Raw genomic sequence first — 18,832 nt, forward strand, 5'->3', positions numbered from 1 at the left:
GTCGATCTGTTTCAAATTCAGGGACGGCAATATCTTGTCGTAGTAGACTTATCTTTCGCGATACCCAGAGATCGCCATTCTTCCGTCAACAAAATCTGCTACCGTGATAAGCCGAATAAAAAGCATTTTTGCGAGACATGGCATTCCCGAGTGTGTGGTGACCGACAATGGTCCCCAATTTGTCAGTGCCGAGTTCAAGAAATTTGCAAAACTGTATGGCTTCCGTCATGTCACCTCGAGTCCGAGGCACCCCCAGGGAAACGGGGAAGTCGAACGTATGGTAAAGACGGTTAAGAATCTCATTCTAAAATCGGACGACCCTTACTTAGCTTTATAGCTTATATAGCTTATAGGGCCACGCCTGGTGTTTTGAACGTCAGCCCAGCGGAGATACTGATGGGTAGGAGGCATAGGACGAGAGTCCCAATGCTGCCTTCGCACCCTAATCCGGGACAATTCTGTCTGCAAGAAGCGGCAGCCAAGGACCGTAAAGTCAGAAAGGAGAAAAGCCGCCACTTCGACCGACGTCACCGGTCTAAAAATCTCCCAAAGCTGGAAGCAGGTGATGTGGTGTTTGTGACCGATCTCCGCACCAAAGGCACAGGGCTCGGAGCAGGACCACAGCCGCGTTCATACCGTGTTCAAACGGAAAACGGGCTTGAAGCCCGTTGAAACAGGAGAATGCTTAACCGTCTCCCAAACGACCAGGTAGATAGTGGGAACTACTAGTTTCCGGATAGTCAGGAACAGCCCAGCACGGCCGGATTGTTAACTGGAGTAGACAATCAATTTGACGAAGCTCCGGAAGCTTTGGTGCCTCTTACTCAGACGAAGACTGACGGTGGCAATTCTCAAGCTAGGATTGTAACTACGACCAGATTTGGCAGAGTTGTTCGCAAACCCATAAGGCTGGGCGTGGACGACTGATGCTTGGAGTGACTGTGTTTTGTCTTGTTTTCTTGAGTGTGTTCCAATGTCATTTTGAAGTGTATGCATGTAAAGTTAATAGTGCTTCAAAAGGGGGATTTGCTGTTACCATCTGTTTCGGCTCGACGCGCCACGTCAGCAGCCACGGGCAGCTACGACTGCGATAGTGGATCTGCGGCGCAAGTGTATAAAAGCGGATTGCGATAATAAACGGGGGGCCTTTTTCGTCGCTTGGGAGAACGGTGTCAGCGCTCGGACAGCGCTCCGGCGCGTGTGCGGCTACGCCCCCCTGCCTGGGCTAACACGACACATATCTGGCTACAGGCAGGTTAATAGACTTAGCCTAAATCTTTCTAAAGCGAATTATATTATATTCCGACCAATAAATACTGGCGATCGCTATCTCTTAAATGTAAGATATGAACAAACACAACTTAAGTCAATGGCTATAAATTCCTTTGTGTTTGGTTCAATGAAAATATTTCATGGCACGCTCATGTTTCCAAACTAGTTGGTGAGTTGCCGGTTGCCTGTACAAGATCGCTAGTTTAGTACCGGTTTGTGTAAGCGTTCAATATGCCATGCATTCCTCATTTGGGGCACGACAACCCACAGAAACCTAGAGAGATTAATGGTCGTTCAAAAGAGGGTTCTAAGAGCGATTGAAGAGTATTATGCAGACCACAACATTTGCCTACTGCCCCGTTATTCATCGAGCATGATATGCTAGAAGCCAATCAGATTTATTATTTCCACTTGTTAAAGTACATCCATCGGCACAGGCTACGTGCATCAATACCAGATCATAGCCTAGCGAGATATGAACTTCGAACCCACAAGAAACTTGTCCCTAAAGTTAGAACAAACTACGGCAAACAAACGCTAACCTACCAAGTTCCCTCTGTTCTCAACAGGCCCAATCTTAATGTTGAATTCTCCGTTAGAAGCAACACATTCAAACGTAACACTAAAGCATACCTAATTGCGAACAATATTGAATTTTCTCCAATCTAACATTTCAAGATTTCTGTATGTTGATCTTAACACTTTGGTTGAATTTTCTTGGCTGGAGCAAATGAATCAATCGCCTATGTTAGCAGCTTGTGACTGGGTGGTCAATTATGATTTTATTGTATATGTCTGTAATGCGGTTTATTTTGTATAGTGAAATAATATTATATGCATTATTTTGGTTGGGTGCTTTGCTTGGGTGCCGAGGCCTCGTCAGGTTTTTCAACCTTTAGCCTCGGCTGCCCCTTTCTCTAGAAAGAAAAGAAATGAAGAAAATTTTCATGCTGCATTCCACACACCATTGGTCATAGAGGCTTGAAGAATACCATGATCAGAAGTTTCCCTTATCTGCTTAAGTACTATGCAATCATCTGCAAATAATCATGTGCACACAGAATTTAGAATAGCATCAGCCAAATCATTTACATATATAAGAAATATTAAAGGACCCAATACGCTTCCCTGCGGTACACCCGAAGTGACACCTAGTGATTCGAAGACGGCACCATTCACCTCAACAAACTGACTGCTCTTTTCCAAGTATGCATCTATCCATTGAATTAAGTATCGTGGAAGACCTACTAGCTCTAATTTATGAATACGTTTATTGTGTGGGACCGTATCGAAGGTCTTCGCAAAATCCAAGAACATTATGTCAACTTGGCCGGAATTGTCAAGAGCATAGGATAATTCATGAACAGTTGACACAAGTTGGGTAACTGTTGACATTCCTTTTCGGAATCCATGTTGAAAAGGTGATAAAACGTTTTTGTCACTGAGAAAATCCCTAACGATACCCGCCAGAATGTGTGCTATAATTTTGCAACAGCTCCTAGTTATTGATACAGGACGGTAATTGGATAGTATTGATCGATCACCTGATTTGTGAATAGCCACTACACATGCTACTTTCCAATCAAAAGGTAAATCGCTTGTACGGAAGGAAACTTCAAACATGTTGGCTAAATACTCAGCAATCTGTGAAGCATAGCGTTTTAAAAAAGTGTTTGGAATACTGTCCACTCCCCAGCCTTTCTTTGTGTCAAGCTGGCGTAGCAATGATAATACGCCTTCTGTTGAGATGGAAGGAATACTACGAGGATCTATACATTCTTTCGGCTTAGTAAGGAGAGGTTTCAATGCGAAAACGCTTTGAAAGTATTGATTAAAAGTATCCGCAATTTTCTGGCTATCAAGTAACACGATTTCATCCGTTTTTACTCTACCTATCGCTTCTTTTCTCTTACTTAGATGCCTCCAAAATCTGCTAGGATTTGTATTTAAATATGAAGGAAGAATAACTTGGTAGTAATGGTTATTTGCCATCATTAACTTCCGTGCTAACACGTGTTTTAATTCTTGAAAGGTTGCAGTAGGAGCCTTAAGTTGCCTACGATGTCGTTTTATTTTGCGTTTCAGGTGTATAATTTCCCGGGTGACCCAAGGATTCCTTCGATACGGTTTTATTTTTTTCAGAGGAACAAAAGTTTCAATAGCACAAAGTATTGATTTTTTAAACCTATTCCACAAAACATGAATATTACCGCTCTCGTTAATAACCAAAGAAGTTTCTAGGTAGTCTATTATGACAGTGGATGGATGGATGGATGGAATATAGGAGCGTCCCTTTTGAAACGGGGTGGTAGCAGTAGCTATCATGCTCATTTTTCTCCATATATCTTAATTATATGGAGAAAAATGAGCATGATAGCTACTGCTCACAGTGTCGTCTGATCTGAAATGCCACGCTCAACACTCAAAAAGCCATTAGAAATAATTTCACTGACAAAAAAACAGTCAAGAAGGGCACTGTCACGGGTGGGTTCTCTAACCATTTGAATCAAATTCAAAGCTACCATGATATCGAAAATAACATTATTGTCACCACATTGTCCATAAGCCAGACCCAATCCACGCTGGGTAGGTGAACATCACCAGTTAACATGGTAACGCTTTGCCAACAGGGATTTATCTTGAGAGGTCGACGTTATCAGTGACGGACACTCGACCTGGCTGCAATCAAGGGGAGCAATAATAAACTCCTTTCCATCGCAAAATATGTTTACCAAAAAATAAATATTTGCTTCCGGCCCCCCCCAAAAAAGAAATTGTCACGCCTCAGCCATTCTAAAGAGAATAAAACATACAAGAGATGCTGTAATGGCGGCTAGTTGGTTTTCCATCATCAGGTAGGCGCGCTTAACTTGAACATTCCTCTATCTTGCGGCAGGAGATACGTGGGCCAGACCGAAAGATGTATAAACATAGGATTGAATGAATATCGAAGGCACTGGGGCAAATATAACGACCCAAACAACCTCACCAAGCACGTTAATAGCTGTAAAAATGCATATCAAGATTCGAGGAAACTGCTATAATCAGGCATTTCACAGTCAGGCGCGAAAGAATAATATTTGAAGCATACGAAATGGCACGGGCCAGTTCCACGTAATGCATAAGCGATCCGTCGATAGCGCTGACGAACAGAGAGATCCAGTTGTTAACAGGCAGCGTGATGGAAAGCAGTTTTGATGAATTGCACTCGTATTTGACACGTGTTTTCTTGGTATGTTTGTATACAAGCAGAGATGTAATAAACAGCTGAAAGTTCGAGCAGCTACCAGTCTTAGTCCTTGTGTTGAAGTTTAGCGCACCTACCCGATAAAGACTTACAAAACTGAACTCTTTCAAAAATCCTTTTTTCCGCAAACCATCGAGTAATGGAATTGTCAGCCGTCATCTGGTGTGGAATGCGCTGACATTTATGTTCGAGCGAGACAACTCTCATGAATAGATGCTTCTGTATTCTTAAATAACGCCTACGATTTCGGCCTCCTCGACAATCCAGAAACAAGTTGAATTCTCTGAGGCTTCTCAAAGAAGCAAGAAAATGTCAAATGGGTGAAGAAAAAAAACTCCTAGCGGCCACCGTTACGGGGGGCCATGCAAGTACTGCCGTGTCCTCTCTTGTTTTCAGTGTTCCTGTCTTCCCGCGCTTAGCATCCAGCAAAATCCATGCACTAACTAGCCTGCAAGAACGTTCTGGCAAGCAGGCGACGACATTGGTATTAATAGGCTGTTGTGACATTAGTGGCCAATCATACGAACAAACTGCTTTTGAAATAATCGAAAATAAGAAATATCTTTTAAGGTGGTATACTTTCACCTATATGGAGTGAAATGCAATAATCAGATTATGTCATAATGTTAGCTCTCATGATAATTTTAATATCGGCGTGTGTTTGGTCCTAAGTAGGGCCAGACACTGCCAGCGTGGAATTGGTTGGTTGTTCTAGGGGAGACCGATTACCAACCATGATGGCGTCATTTATGTGTGCATAGGAGCACGGAATTGAAAGGACTCCGTTTTTCTGGTTTCAGACGTCCAAGATGAAATGGGTCCTGCAATCAATGAATTTCCTCGGGCTTCCAGACAGCTTCTCGAAGCAGGTGAGTGCATCATCTTCTCAAGCATGCGTATTGCGGTCACAGCTAGGGATAAGTGAGCACAGAGGGCGAAATGACACGATCGAAGCAAACACATTTAGAAAAATAAATGGAATAAATTCCAGCGCACACAGAGATGCTCCCTTGAGCACGACATATCTGGCTTGCTATACACATATATTCAGAATATTCATGGCTTTCAACGTTCGAAGTTTCATTTCAGTTTTGTTAACGGCAGAAATAAAACCGAGAATAATACTAATTTATTATGCTGAGCTTTGAGCCGAAAAACTATGCATGCACTTGCACTCTATTATGCTTATAATAAAAATGGAGCATCCAAAAGGACTACAGGGGAGTAAGCAATAAAAAATTAAGTAAGCCTAATATTATCAGCCGTTGTTGTAGCTAATACGAGACGTCCGTGGTTAATTACTGATGATAGTCAGTTCAGTTCAGTCGTTCGGTCGTGTCCGACTCTTCGTGACCCTATGGACCATGTCACGCCACGCTTTCCGGTCTCTCACTATCTTCTTAACATCACATAACTTCATCTGCAGTGCCTCGAGGATGCCATCTAACCATCGCGTTCGCTGCCTATCCCTTCTCCGGGGACCCTCAACCTTTCCCAACATCAAATCCTTCTCCAGCGACTCCTCTCTTCTCATCAGATGACCAAAGTAGCTGAGCTTTAATTTTAACATGTGACCCTCCAATGAGCAGTCAGGGTAATTACTGATGATAACAAGGAGCTAAAAGTGACATGTTAACAGATATACGAACCTTTTAAATAGAGAAATGCCTGATGCCAACTTTTCTATTAAGGTTAAGTCACATTACAAAGGGAACACCCAAAAGCAATACGGGGGAAGAGGCAATACATAAATTGAGAGGCAGGGCTCGAAGTAATGACAACAGCAGCAAGAACTAGATTAATTTTCTGGCAAAACAAGACTGTCACAGCAGTGTAACAGTCCGCAATTAGTACCGAATTTTTTAATATTCGAAGGCTCGAATCTGCGGACATCATACACTGTTTTTTTCAGAATCAATGAGTCTAATCACAGTGTCATCGGTTTTTATTATTGCAAGTTTACGTGTATAGTTATGTACTAATTTTATTGGTATAATCTTGAGCGTCTGGAAAAAAGCTTGAGGTGAGGAAAAAATACGGGGCTTTCGTAGGATGTGTATGATCCGTTTCTGCAAAGAGTAAGCTTAATATTTTCAGCTGTTGATGTTGCCAGTGTCAGACGTCCTTGATTTATTACTGATGATAAGAAAGAGTTAAAAGTGGCAAGTTAACAGACATACGAACCCTATAAGTATAGCAACGCCTGATGCAACTGTTTTATAGGCTTAATAATCAAGCAAATGATGTGGTCGTCCATATCGGCTGTAAAGTGTATACCTAGTGATTTATCAGACCGCAGAAATCATATTCTGCTATTGTGCAGCTTACTCAAAGGAAGCCAAAAAGGCTTATTAATTTGCAAAAAAATTAAATTAATTTGCAAAAAGTTGCCCAAGTGTTAATGTCAGTTATTTATTGGTTCAGTTTGCAAGAGCAGTGCTTGAAGTGCCAGGGGAAATTTTCTGGTATCATCTGCGGAAGTCATATAAATATAACCTCGCTGTGGACTTGAAAAGTATCATTGCTCATGGACATAGACACCAAAGAGAATGGGGTAAAAATACTGTCTTAAACATATTCAGAAAATGCGGGTTTACGCTGAGAACCTTCACTAAGAATGCTTACAAACTGGGACCTATTTAAGATTGATGCTCGTTGAGCTAGTGGTTAATCATGACTTCAATAACAACGCAGGTAGAAAGAACAAAGATAATTTCAGACTTGCTGGTATATATATGTATACATGGCACGTTTGGTGAAATAAACAGTTGGACGTGAGCGCTTTATTAGTATAGAAAACTGGGCGAGTTGGATTGGATTTATTTTAAAGCAGCGCGAAACACAGGACAAAAGAACAGGAGACGACACAAGCGAAACCCTTGTTGTCGTCTCTTGTTCTTTTGTCCTGCGTTTCGCGCTACTTTATTCTCTTGGCTTTCCTGTCCCTTTCTACCTGCGCTTTTATTGAAGTCTGGGACCTGTCGCTGATAGGTTAACAGTAGTTACACACAAGAGCAGAATTCAAATGCGCAGGAGTGCAGGTTGTTGTGCCCTATGATAATGGCACACGCCCACCAGGGAGTCGCCACACATGAATCCAATAGGAATGGGCATTACGCTGGCTGATTTGAGATGAACAAAATGCACTAGTATATATATATATATATATATATATATATATATATATATATATATATATATATATATATATATATATATATATATATACATATATATATAAACGGACAAGAGGTGACACACGGTGGAAAAAAACAAAACTTCAATCCGACGTTTCGGCAGGGGCAAAGGCCGGATCCCGGCCGAAACGTCGGATTAAAGTTTTGGTTTTTCCACCGTGTGTCCCCTCCTTTACGTTTATGCCCTACCGGACCCATTCAAGCTTCAACCCCCTCCCTATATATATATATTGTCACGTACACGGTGACTAAGGTTTTTCCCAGCAGCGCGGAGCTGCTGGGAAAAACGATCGCCTATGCAAGAATCTCCATCTACAAGACGTCGCGCCAGCCCTGTACCATTGGACACCCCCGTGCATCGCTCCAGTCGACGGCTCCAGGGACTGTCTCCGGAGTTTCAGCCATCACCCGCCGCCATGACATCTAGTGCTCCAGCGCAGCAGGTGACGGGCGTCGCACAGGCCTGTCGCACACATTGCAGGCCCCTCGGGTACCGACGACTTTCAATGGGGACCTCTTTGAGGATGTGGAGGTCTGGTTCCTTCAGTTTGAACGTGTCGCTGCATTCAACCAGTGGGACGATGCTGCCAAACTAAGGAACGTCTACTTCAGCCTTGAGGACGGCGCCCGTATCTGGTTCGAGAACCGAGAGCAAGCATTAACTTCGTGGTGGGAATTCCGTCGTCAACTGCTCGAGGCTCACACTAGCGCAGATCGTCGCGAGCATGCAGAACGTGCCATTCACTCTCGCATCCAAAGGCCAAATGAGAGTGTCCAAGCATACGTCGAGGACATGACGCGCCTCTTCAGGCGAGCCGATCCCGCCATGTCCGAGGACAAAAAGGTCAGGCACTTGATGCAGGGTTTGAAAGAGCAGTTGTTCGCAGGCCTTGTGCGAAACCCACCGTCGACTGTAAACGGATTCCTTGCGGAGGCCACCACAATGGAAAAGGTGCTACACCAACGTGCCGTGGCTTATGACCGACTTTTTCATACAAGCACACTCGCGGAATCATTTGCATCTTCAGAGCGGCATCCCGATGCATTGCGCGAACTGATTCGCAGCATCGTGCGCGAAGAACTAAGTAAGTTCTGGAGCCCTCTGCAGCAATCGCCATCTTCCGTTTCCGCTATAGTGCGGGAGGAGGCGCGGCAGGCACTCAAGAGCCCTCTTTCGCCTGTAGTTCCGAGCCCGCCATTGCTGTCGGGGACCGACAATCGTCCCACATATGCGGAAGTTCTGCAGAGTCAGGCTCCCCCTTCACCACCGCCCATTCTCGCGTCACCTACAGTTCCGCTGCCCTCGGCGCAGCCAGTGCAGAACTTCGACAATTGTCCGCTGCCCCGACGCAAAGCCGACATTTGGCGCACGCCTGACCGCCGTCCGCTTTGCTTCCACTGCGGTGAAACAGGACATCTCTACCGGGATTGTCCGTATCGACGCCTCGGTCTCCACGGCTTCCGCATCGACTCGCTTCCTCCCCGGTTTGGTCAACGACCCCGAGTTATTGAGGAGTACCTGGCGGAGCAGCGTTCTTCATCTCGTTCGCAGCGTCAGCCCCGTTCCCCTTCGCCAAGGCGCTCCTCCTCGTTCACTCACGGTTCCTCGCGAGAGGAACAAGGCCGCTCGTCTAGCCCTGGTCGGGAAAACTGAAAACAGCGACCTTCGGGGGCGAGGCCGCTGGTAGTCGCTGCGTTGAAGACCTCCCGTCGTCGCCGCTTCGATCCGACCGCGAGCTGCTGGTACCGTCACCTAGGGAAGCAAAAAGCGTTTCTCTGGACATTCCGGTTATTTTAGAGGGTCTCACTACGGTCAATGCATTAGTGGACACCGGTGCCGATTATTCAATTTTGAGTGGTCGCATGGCGACTGTTTTGAGGAAGGTGCTCACTGCTTGGCCAGGTGTGTACCTTCGAACCGCCGGCGGTCATATAGTTACTCCAAAGGGGATGTGCACGGCTCGCATTCAGATTAACGGACGTACGTTCGTCGTTAGTTGCGTTGTTTTAAGTGACTGCTCCCGTGACCTTATCCTCGGCATTGACTTTCTGCGGGAGTAGGGAGCAGTTATCGACCTGCGAAATAGACTCGTCACGTTTTCGATGGAACAATCTACCGAACAAGATAGTAGCAGTCCTTGCAATACCGCACTTCATGTTTCCGCTCAGAGCGTCTCGCTGCCGCCGCGAAGCAGTGCTCTCGTGGAAGTTACCTGTGACGATTTCCGTACCGGTGATGCTGTAGCGGAGGCGAACCATACACTCCTGCTTGCTCATGGCATTTGCGCTCCCCGAAGTTTATTGTCGTTTCACAATGGCCGGGCTGCACTCCTTGTCACAAATTTTTCTAATGAGTACCGACACTTGTTCCCGGGGACTGCTATCGCTTTACTGACCATGTTGCGCACGATCCGGTCTGTTTTGCATTCACGGCAGTAGAAACTAACGAGCCATCTCTTGACAACATCGACATTAACTGTCACTTGTCAAAGGAGAAATGGCGGGAATTAGAGCAACTGCTGCTAGACTTCAAGCACTGCTTTGCTTCTTCCTCGAAGGTTCGTCAAACGCCCATCACACAACATTGCATCATTACTTATGACGACGCTCACCCAATACGACAGCAGCCTTATCGTGTGTCTGCCAAAGAACGAGAAGTGATACAGACGCAAGTTCAGGAGATGCTGGATGATGGTGCTGTGCAGCCTTCACAAAGTCCGTGGTCTTCACCAGTAGTCCTTGTCAAAAAGAAAGACGGCACTCTTCGATTTTGCGTCGACTATCGAAAATTGAATAATCTGACAAAGAAAGATATATACCAGTTGCCGCGCATCGATGACTCACTGGACAGATTGCGACGTGCGAAGTATTTTTCATCTATTGATTTAAAAAGCGGCTATTGGCAAATCGAAGTAGACGAAAGAGACCGAGAAAAAACCGCATTTGTCACTCCAAATGGCATATATGAATTCAAAGTACTCCCATTTGGATTGTGCTCTGCCCCAGCTACATTCCAAAGGATGATGGACACCGTCCTCACTGGCTTCAAGTGGCAGATCTGTCTTGTGTACTTGGACGATGTAGTTGTTTTTTCCGAAACATTTGATCAACACCTCGAACGCCTTCGAGCTGTCCTGGAAGCCCTCCGTTCTGCTGATCTCACGCTGAAGCCCCAGAAATGCCACTTCGGGTATACAGAACTCAAGTTCCTCGGCCATGTTGTAAGCGCTGATGGGGTGCGCCCGGATCCCGATAAGACTGCTGCCGTCGCACGATTTCCCGTTCCAGCTAATAAGAAGGCTGTTCAGCGCTTCCTCGGCCTGTGCGCATATTATCGGCGTTTCATTGCGGTCTTTTCTCAGATCGCAGAACCTCTGACGCGCCTTACAAGGAAGGACACCTCCTTTGTGTGGAACTCTGAGCAGCAGATGGCCTTCTCTTTGCTTCGTGAGCGCCTTCAAACATCCCCTGTTCTGGCGCACTTCGAGGAAGGGGCTGACACTGAGGTACACACTGACGCCAGTAGTATCGGTCTTGGCACGGTCCTTGTTCAGCATCAAGACGGGTTTGAGCGAGTAATAGCCTATGCTAGCCGCACTCTCTCTCGTGCCGAGATGAACTATTCCACCTCAGAAAAGGAATGCCTGGCGGTCGTATGGGCTACTATGAAGTTTCGTCCCTATCTTTACGGCCGGCCATTTAAAGTCGTCACCGACCATCATTGTTTGTGCTGGCTGGCAAATCTGCGAGACCCATCTGGACGACTTGCACGCTGGAGTTTACGGCTTCAGGAGTTTGACATAACTATTGTTTACAAGTCCGGCCGCAAACACGAAGACGCCGACACGCTGTCACGAGCACCCGTTGACACTGGCGATACTACAGCCGATGACGATAGCGGTTTTCTAGGAGCCCTCGCGCATCTGAGCTCAGGGATCGACAAAGAGCTGATCCAGACATCCTTCCACTCATCGATTATCTGAAAGGGCGTGATACGATTCTGCCTCGACACCTATCTCGGCACCTTGGTTCCTTCTGCATACGGCAAGGCGTCTTGTATAAAAGAAACTCCCAGAGCCAAGACAGAACTTATCTTCTGGTAGTGCCATGGGAGCTCCGTGAGGATATTCTCCTTGCTTGCCATGATGAGCCAACGTCTGGTCATTTGGGTTGCTCACGGACTCTTGCTCGAGTGCGCAACATGTATTACTGGCCAGGACTTTCCGCAGCAGTGAAACGCCATGTCACTACATGTAGTAGTGACCACAGGATGGTGAGGTCCCGAATTAGCCTAAATCTGAAGAAGGAACGCAATAGATTAGTAAGAAAGAAACCCATCAACGAATTAGCGGTGAGGGGGAGGGCAGAAGAATTCAGGATCTCGCTACAGAATAGGTATTCAGCTCTAACTGAGGATGGCGACATTACCCTAGAGGCAAGGAACAATAATTTCAGAGATATCATTACTGAGTGCGCGGTAGAAGTAGGCGGTAGGATAGTTAGAGAGGATACCGGTAAGCTGTCTAAGGAGACGAAAGATTTGATTAAGAAACGGCAGAGTATGAAAGCTTCCAATCCAACAGACCAGATCGAATTGGCCGAGATATCAAAGCTAATCAATAAGCGCAAGGTGGCCGATATAAGGAAGTGTAACATGGAGAAAATTGAGCATGCTGTAAAGAACGGGGGAAGCCTTAAAGCGGTAAAGAAGAAATTGGGCATAGGCAAAAACCAGATGTATGCGATAAGGGACAAGGCGGGCAACGTCATCACTAATATGGACAAGATAGTCAAAGTAGCCGAGGAGTTCTATACAGATCTCTACAGTAGCCAAAGTAATCAGGACCGTAATGAGATTGGCGGTAGGGAAAAACAGTCAGACGTTCCACCAGTGACGAAGGAAGAGGTCAAGAAAGCACTAGAAGCTATGAAAAGGGGGAAATCAGCTGGAGAGGATCAGATAACTACAGATTTGCTGAAGGACGGGGGGGATATCGTGCTAGAAAAACTGGCCACCCTGTATACGCAGTGCCTGGTGTCATCGACGGTACCGGAAGCATGGAAGAATGCAAACATTATCCTCATTCACAAGAAAGGGGACTCTAAGGACCTTAAAAATTACAGACCAATCAGCTTACTGTCTGTTACGTATAAGGTATTTACTAAGGTAATCGCTAATAGAATCAGGACAACCTTAGACTGCAATCAAGCAAAGGATCAAGCAGGGTTTCGGAAACGGTACTCTACTATCGATCATATCCATACCATCAATCAGGTGATAGAAAAATGCTCGGAATATAACCAGCCCTTATACATAGCATTCATTGATTACGAAAAAGCATTTGACTCAGTTGAAACCTCGGCGGTGATGCAGGAATTGCGAAATCAGGGGGTAGACGAGCCGTACGTGAAAGTGCTGGAAGATATATATAGTGGCTGCACAGCAACCATAGTTCTGCATAAAGAAAGTAACAAAATTCCTATAAAGAAAGGTGTTAGGCAAGGAGACACAATCTCCCCAGTACTATTCACAGCATGTTTAGAGGAAGTATTCAGAGACTTGGAATGGGAGCAGTTAGGGATAAGGGTAGATGGAGAATACCTCAGTAATCTGCAATTTGCTGATGACATTGCCTTGCTAAGCAACTCGGGGGATGAACTGCAAATAATGATTGATGACCTAGACAGGAAAAGTAGAAAGGTTGTGGTTTGTACGTGGACATAGGCCACGAACCACCGCGGGTTCGAGCGTCGCGCGAGCCGAAGCCCCGATCAGCCGTCACCACGCGCACACTGGAACACTGCAGCGCGCACTCAACCTCCATCGGGAGGAGAGCACTTCGCTGCAAGGACACAAACCTCCGAGTTCACAAAGGAGACGTTTATTGAAACGCCATCCTCCAGCGGCACACACACACATACGCACACACATACACATATTTACAAACGCACATACGCACACATATACACATATTTACAAACGCACATACACACACATACGCAGTCACCGTGTCAAGGGAGCGCGTGAGGAGCTAGGCTCCCCTGCGCGCACGAAGTGACACGGAGTGCGCGCCGCAAGCACGCAAGGGCGTGCTCTGATCTCTCTCGCAGTGACCAAAGGGTTCCTTTGAGAGAGGGTGGGCAACCACCGCAAGGTACGCCTGTCGCGGATCGTTGGATCACGATCGACAGGCTCGAGTTGCGCTCTCAGGTACGACCCGGAGCAGACGAACTCGAGTACACACTGGTCTGCGCGGACAAAGGCCGGCAGACAAGAACAGTAGCGTACGCACCTTACGATGTCTCGGAGGAGTCTCCCCCTGGGCTCCGCTCGGACAGTGGCGCGAGCGCGGCTGTCGAAGCGGTGCCGTGTTCCCGCCAAAAGGCGCCAATGAGAACAGCCACTGGGACGCCAGGGCGGAGCTGTGGCCCGAACGACAGTGACAAGTCGTTCGAGCCCCTCTCCGCCGCCTCAGGCGGGAGAAAGGGAACGGGGAGAACAACTGGGAAGCGGGCGGCGGCCGCGCAAAGGGCAGCCGCAGCAAGCCCGAATCCCACAAGGTAGGCTTGAAAATCAATATGCAGAAGACTAAGGTAATGTTCAACAGCCTCGGGAAGGAACAGGAGTTTACATTAGGTAGCGAAATACTGGAAGTAGTAGGCGAATATATCTACTTAGTACAGGTAGTAACCGCAGATCCGGATCATGAAAAGGAAATAACAAGAAGAATAAGATTGGGATGGAGCGCGTTTGGCAAGCACTCGCAGATTATGACTAGCAGCTTACCGGTATCGCTCAAGAGGAAAGTATACAACAGTTGCGTCTTGCCTGTACTCACCTATGGGGCTGAAACGTGGAGGCTAACCAAGAGAGTTCTACTTAAGTTGAGGACAACCCAGAGGGCTATGGAACGAAAAATGGTAGGGGTAACATTAAGAGATAGAAAGCGTGCAGAGTGGGTCAGAGAAATAACTCAAGTTAACGACATTCTAGTGGAAATTAAGAAGAAGAAATGGACATGGGCAGGACACGTAGTGCGAAGAGAGGATAACCGATGGTCGCTGAGGGTAACAAACTGGATTCCAAGGGAAGGAAAGCGTAGCAGGGGGCGGCAGAAAGTTAGGTGGGCGGATGAGATTAAGAAGTTCGCAGGGGTCAAGTGGATGCAGCTAGCACAGAACCGGGTTAAGTGGAGAGATATGGGAGAGGCCTTCGCCCTGCAGTGGGTATAATCAGGCTGATGATGATGATGATGATGATGAAACGCCATGTACGAAGCTGTCGCGAATGCCAGCGCCGTAAAACACCGCCCCAGAAGCTAGCCGGATTTCTCAAGCCCGTTAAAGTACCCCGCATTCCGTTCGACGAAATTGGAATGGATCTCCTTGGCTCTTTCCCTTCGTCGCAGGCCGGAAACAAATGGATAGTAGTCGCTACTGACTACCTGACTCGATACGCTGAGACAAAGGCAATCCCTCATGCCACAGCTTCCGAAGTAGCAGAGTTTTTCATGCACAACATAGTCTTGCGGCATGGCGCCCCTTCCTACGTCATTACCGACAGAGGGACAGCTTTCACTTCACAGCTGATCGACCGCATATTTGAGCTGAGTTGCACGAACCATCGCAAAACCACAGCGTACCATCCACAAAGCAATGGCCTTACAGAAAGATTGAATAAGACGATTGCGGACATGTTGGCAATGTACGTCGATGTGCAGCACAAGACCTGGGACGAGGTGCTGCCGTACGTTACATTTGCGTATAATACAGCCTTACAAGAGACAACGCGCTTCACACCATTTCGACTTGTTTACGGACGCGAAGTTCAGAGCATGCTCGATTCCATGCTCCTGTGCCCAGATGATGACCAGCTATCCTCAGACACCCAGCACCTCCACCAGAATGTCACGTACACGGTGACTAAGGATACCAATGATAGCAGGGGGTAGCCCAGACACAAGAACACAGCAGCACAGACGCAAACGTGCAAGCGACACTTTGTCGTCCTCTTCAACTTCGTCCTCCTTTCACACTTCAGTCATGCGCCACCTGGCAACGCTAGGTGGCAGTATGAAGGAAAGAAGCCAAAAGTCGGCGATGCCAAGGAAAGCATTGGGGTTGTACTTTGTCTTTTTTTTCTTTTTTAATTTTTACTTGATAATCACAAATATTTGTAATATAATGTGTTTAGGGGAAAGATAAATAAAGACAAATTAGAAAAGGTGCCGAAAAGGAAAAACAACGTCGGCACGTTGTTTTTCCTTCTACTTAGTGTTTATTTATCTTTCCCCTAAACACATTACATTACTAATTTATGTGATTATCAAGTAAAAATAAAAAAAAGACAAAGTACAATCCCCAACGCTTTCCTTCATGTATTATAACGAGCACCCTCATTTATCAGCTTATGTATGATGTTCATGTTTCGGCTGTCGCTACTCAAAATGGAAGTTACAGTACAAAGCAACATACAAAAAATCTCACGGCAAAATGTAGACGCATCAGGCACGTGCTACAAGGCGATATGTGGGTCACTGTAGGAGGTGATAGCTATCTTATAAATGCAGCGGCAACAGATAAACATACAAACATACATGTGCGAAATATTCAGTAGTCATAGCATACGTTCAAAGATAACCATGTACAATTGCTAGGCAGCAAATAAAAGAAGCGAGAAATTACACAGTTTTTCTTCGTGGAAATCAAACTAGCCCACTTCAACTAGCGTTCTTCCACCCTTGCAAGGAAATTACACAGTACAGAAAACACGGCTAAATCAACAGCATAAATATTAGCATGCAAATCGATGACTACAACATAAAAGAGAATGAGAGGTGCCACCCAAGCACAAAAACAGGCGGAAAAGAAAGAGAATCAAGCGCTGTAGATAAGCGAAGGATGGATGGATGGATGGAATATAGAAGCGTCCCCTTTGAAACGGGGTGGTAGCAGTAGCTATCATGCTCATAGTTCTCCCTATATCTTAATTATTGTTTTGGTTAACTATACCATCATTCAATTTATTAAATTTTTGTTCCTACAATACTAACATTATGGACTACTCTGCTTTTAAGCCACTAATCTTCCAGTCGTTTTTTGCTAGTTTCCACCACCGGTTTATTCACCCGGCCACTGTTATCTCTAAACCCCAGAGCTTCAGGAACAGTGATTGCGCCTGCACCAACTTCCGGATGGATACCATTACATTCGAGTATAATATGGTCAATTGTTTCACTGGAAGTTACCACATACAGCACATGCTTCATCTCCATTGTTAAATTTCTTTTTGTAGCTGCGTGTTCTAAGGCACCCTGATCTAGCTTCAAAAAGTAGGCCACTGCCTCTTGAGTTATCAAAGAAATCTTCCTTCCTGATAAGCATTTTCCACTTTCGGTATAATTCCACACTCTATTTCTTTCCATCGAATCTATCCAATTTTTACCTTCTGTGTTTTTCACCTGTTGCTTAATGCTCTTTATTTCTCCGTACTTGTGACTAGCATACTTACTAGTTAGTTTCCTCCATTGTGAGTCAACGCTTTTTAAATACAGGTATTTAAATACTTTAGCTGCCCATCTGTTACTGTCCAATTTTCTCAGGCGTTCCTCACATAATATTTTACTCTGAGCTTCTCGTACTTCGAAAGATGCCCAGCCCATATATCCCTGTACCGCCTCATTTGTAGTTTTGCCGTGGCCACCTAGTGCTAATCGTCCAACGGATCTCTGATTTATTTCTAATGACTAACGAAGGCAACTTTTCTATTGATGATATGCTGCATTAGCTTGCAGCCGCAGCTAGTTAGTGATACGGACCTATACATGTCTACAGACAGTCTGCTGCCGCTTTTATAAACCGGAATACTGTTTGCATGTAGTTTCAAGGGAAAGTCTTAGTTTGTGAAGAAACGGAGGCAACTTTTCAATTGATGATATGCTGCATTAGCTTGCAGGCGCAGCTAGTTAGCGAGATGGGCCTATACATGTCTACAGACAGTCTGCTGCCGCTTTTATAAACCGGAATACTCTTTGCACGTAGTTTCAAGGGAAAGTCTTAGTTTGTGAAGAAACGGAGGCAACTTTTCAATTGATGATATGCTGCATTAGCTTGCAGGCGCAGCTAGTTAGCGAGATGGGCCTATACATGTCTACAGACAGTCTGCTGCCGCTTTTATAAACCGGAATACTCTTTGCACGTAGTTTCAAGGGAAAGTCTTAGTTTGTGAAGAAACGGAGGCAACTTTTCAATTGATGATATGCTGCATTAGCTTGCAGGCGCAGCTAGTTAGCGAGATGGGCCTATACATGTCTACAGACAGTCTGCTGCCGCTTTTATAAACCGGAATACTCTTTGCACGTAGTTTCAAGGGAAAGTCTTAGTTTGTGAAGAAACGGAGGCAACTTTTCAATTGATGATATGCTGCATTAGCTTGCAGCCGCAGCTAGTTAGCGAGATGGGCCTATATATGTCTACAGACAGTCTGCTGCCGCTTTTATAAACCGGAATACGCTTTGCACGTAGTTTAAAGGGAAAGTCTTAGAGTTTGTGCAGAAACGAAGGCAACTTTTCAATTGATGATATGCTGCATTAGCTTGCAGCCGCAGCTAGTTAGCGAGATGGGCCTATACATGTCTACAGACAGTCTGCTGCCGCTTTTATAAACCGGAATACTCTTTGCACGTAGCTTCAAGGGAAAGTCTTAGAGTTTGTGAAGAAACGGAGGCAACTTTTCAATTGATGATATGCTGCATTAGCTTGCAGCCGCAGCTAGTTAGCGAGATGGGCCTATACATGTCTACAGACAATCTGCTGCCGCTTTTATAAACCGGAATACTCTTTGCACGTAGTTTCAAGGGAAAGTCTTAGAGTTTGTGCAGAAACGGAGGCAACTTTTCAATTGATATGCTGCATTAGCTTGCAACCGCAGCTAGCTAGCGAGATGGGCCTATACATGTCTACAGACAATCTGCTGCCGCTTTTATAAACCGGAATACTCTTTGCACGTAGTTTCAAGGGAAAGTCTTAGAGTTCGTGAAGAAACGGAGGCAACTTTTCAATTGATGATATGCTGCATTAGCTTGCAGGCGCAGCTAGTTAGCGAGATGGGCCTATA

At 45.7% G+C, this 18,832-nt stretch overlaps 1 protein-coding gene across 1 annotated transcript in view; it reads left to right on the top strand.

The window, feature by feature from the left end:
• LOC146194241 (uncharacterized) overlaps positions 1-18,832 on the top strand; it is a 390,061-nt gene that overhangs the window by 32,305 nt on the left and 338,924 nt on the right. The window contains exon 2 of the mRNA XM_084596032.1: positions 5,320-5,388. Within this exon, the coding sequence (XP_084452158.1) occupies positions 5,320-5,388 (69 nt within the window). The remainder of the gene's footprint in view (positions 1-5,319; positions 5,389-18,832) is intronic.

The sequence above is a fragment of the Amblyomma maculatum genome, chromosome 3 (genome assembly GCF_055883805.1).
Source record: "Amblyomma maculatum isolate TAMU_Amacu chromosome 3, ASM5588380v1, whole genome shotgun sequence".
NCBI classification, from domain to species: domain Eukaryota; kingdom Metazoa; phylum Arthropoda; class Arachnida; order Ixodida; family Ixodidae; genus Amblyomma; species Amblyomma maculatum.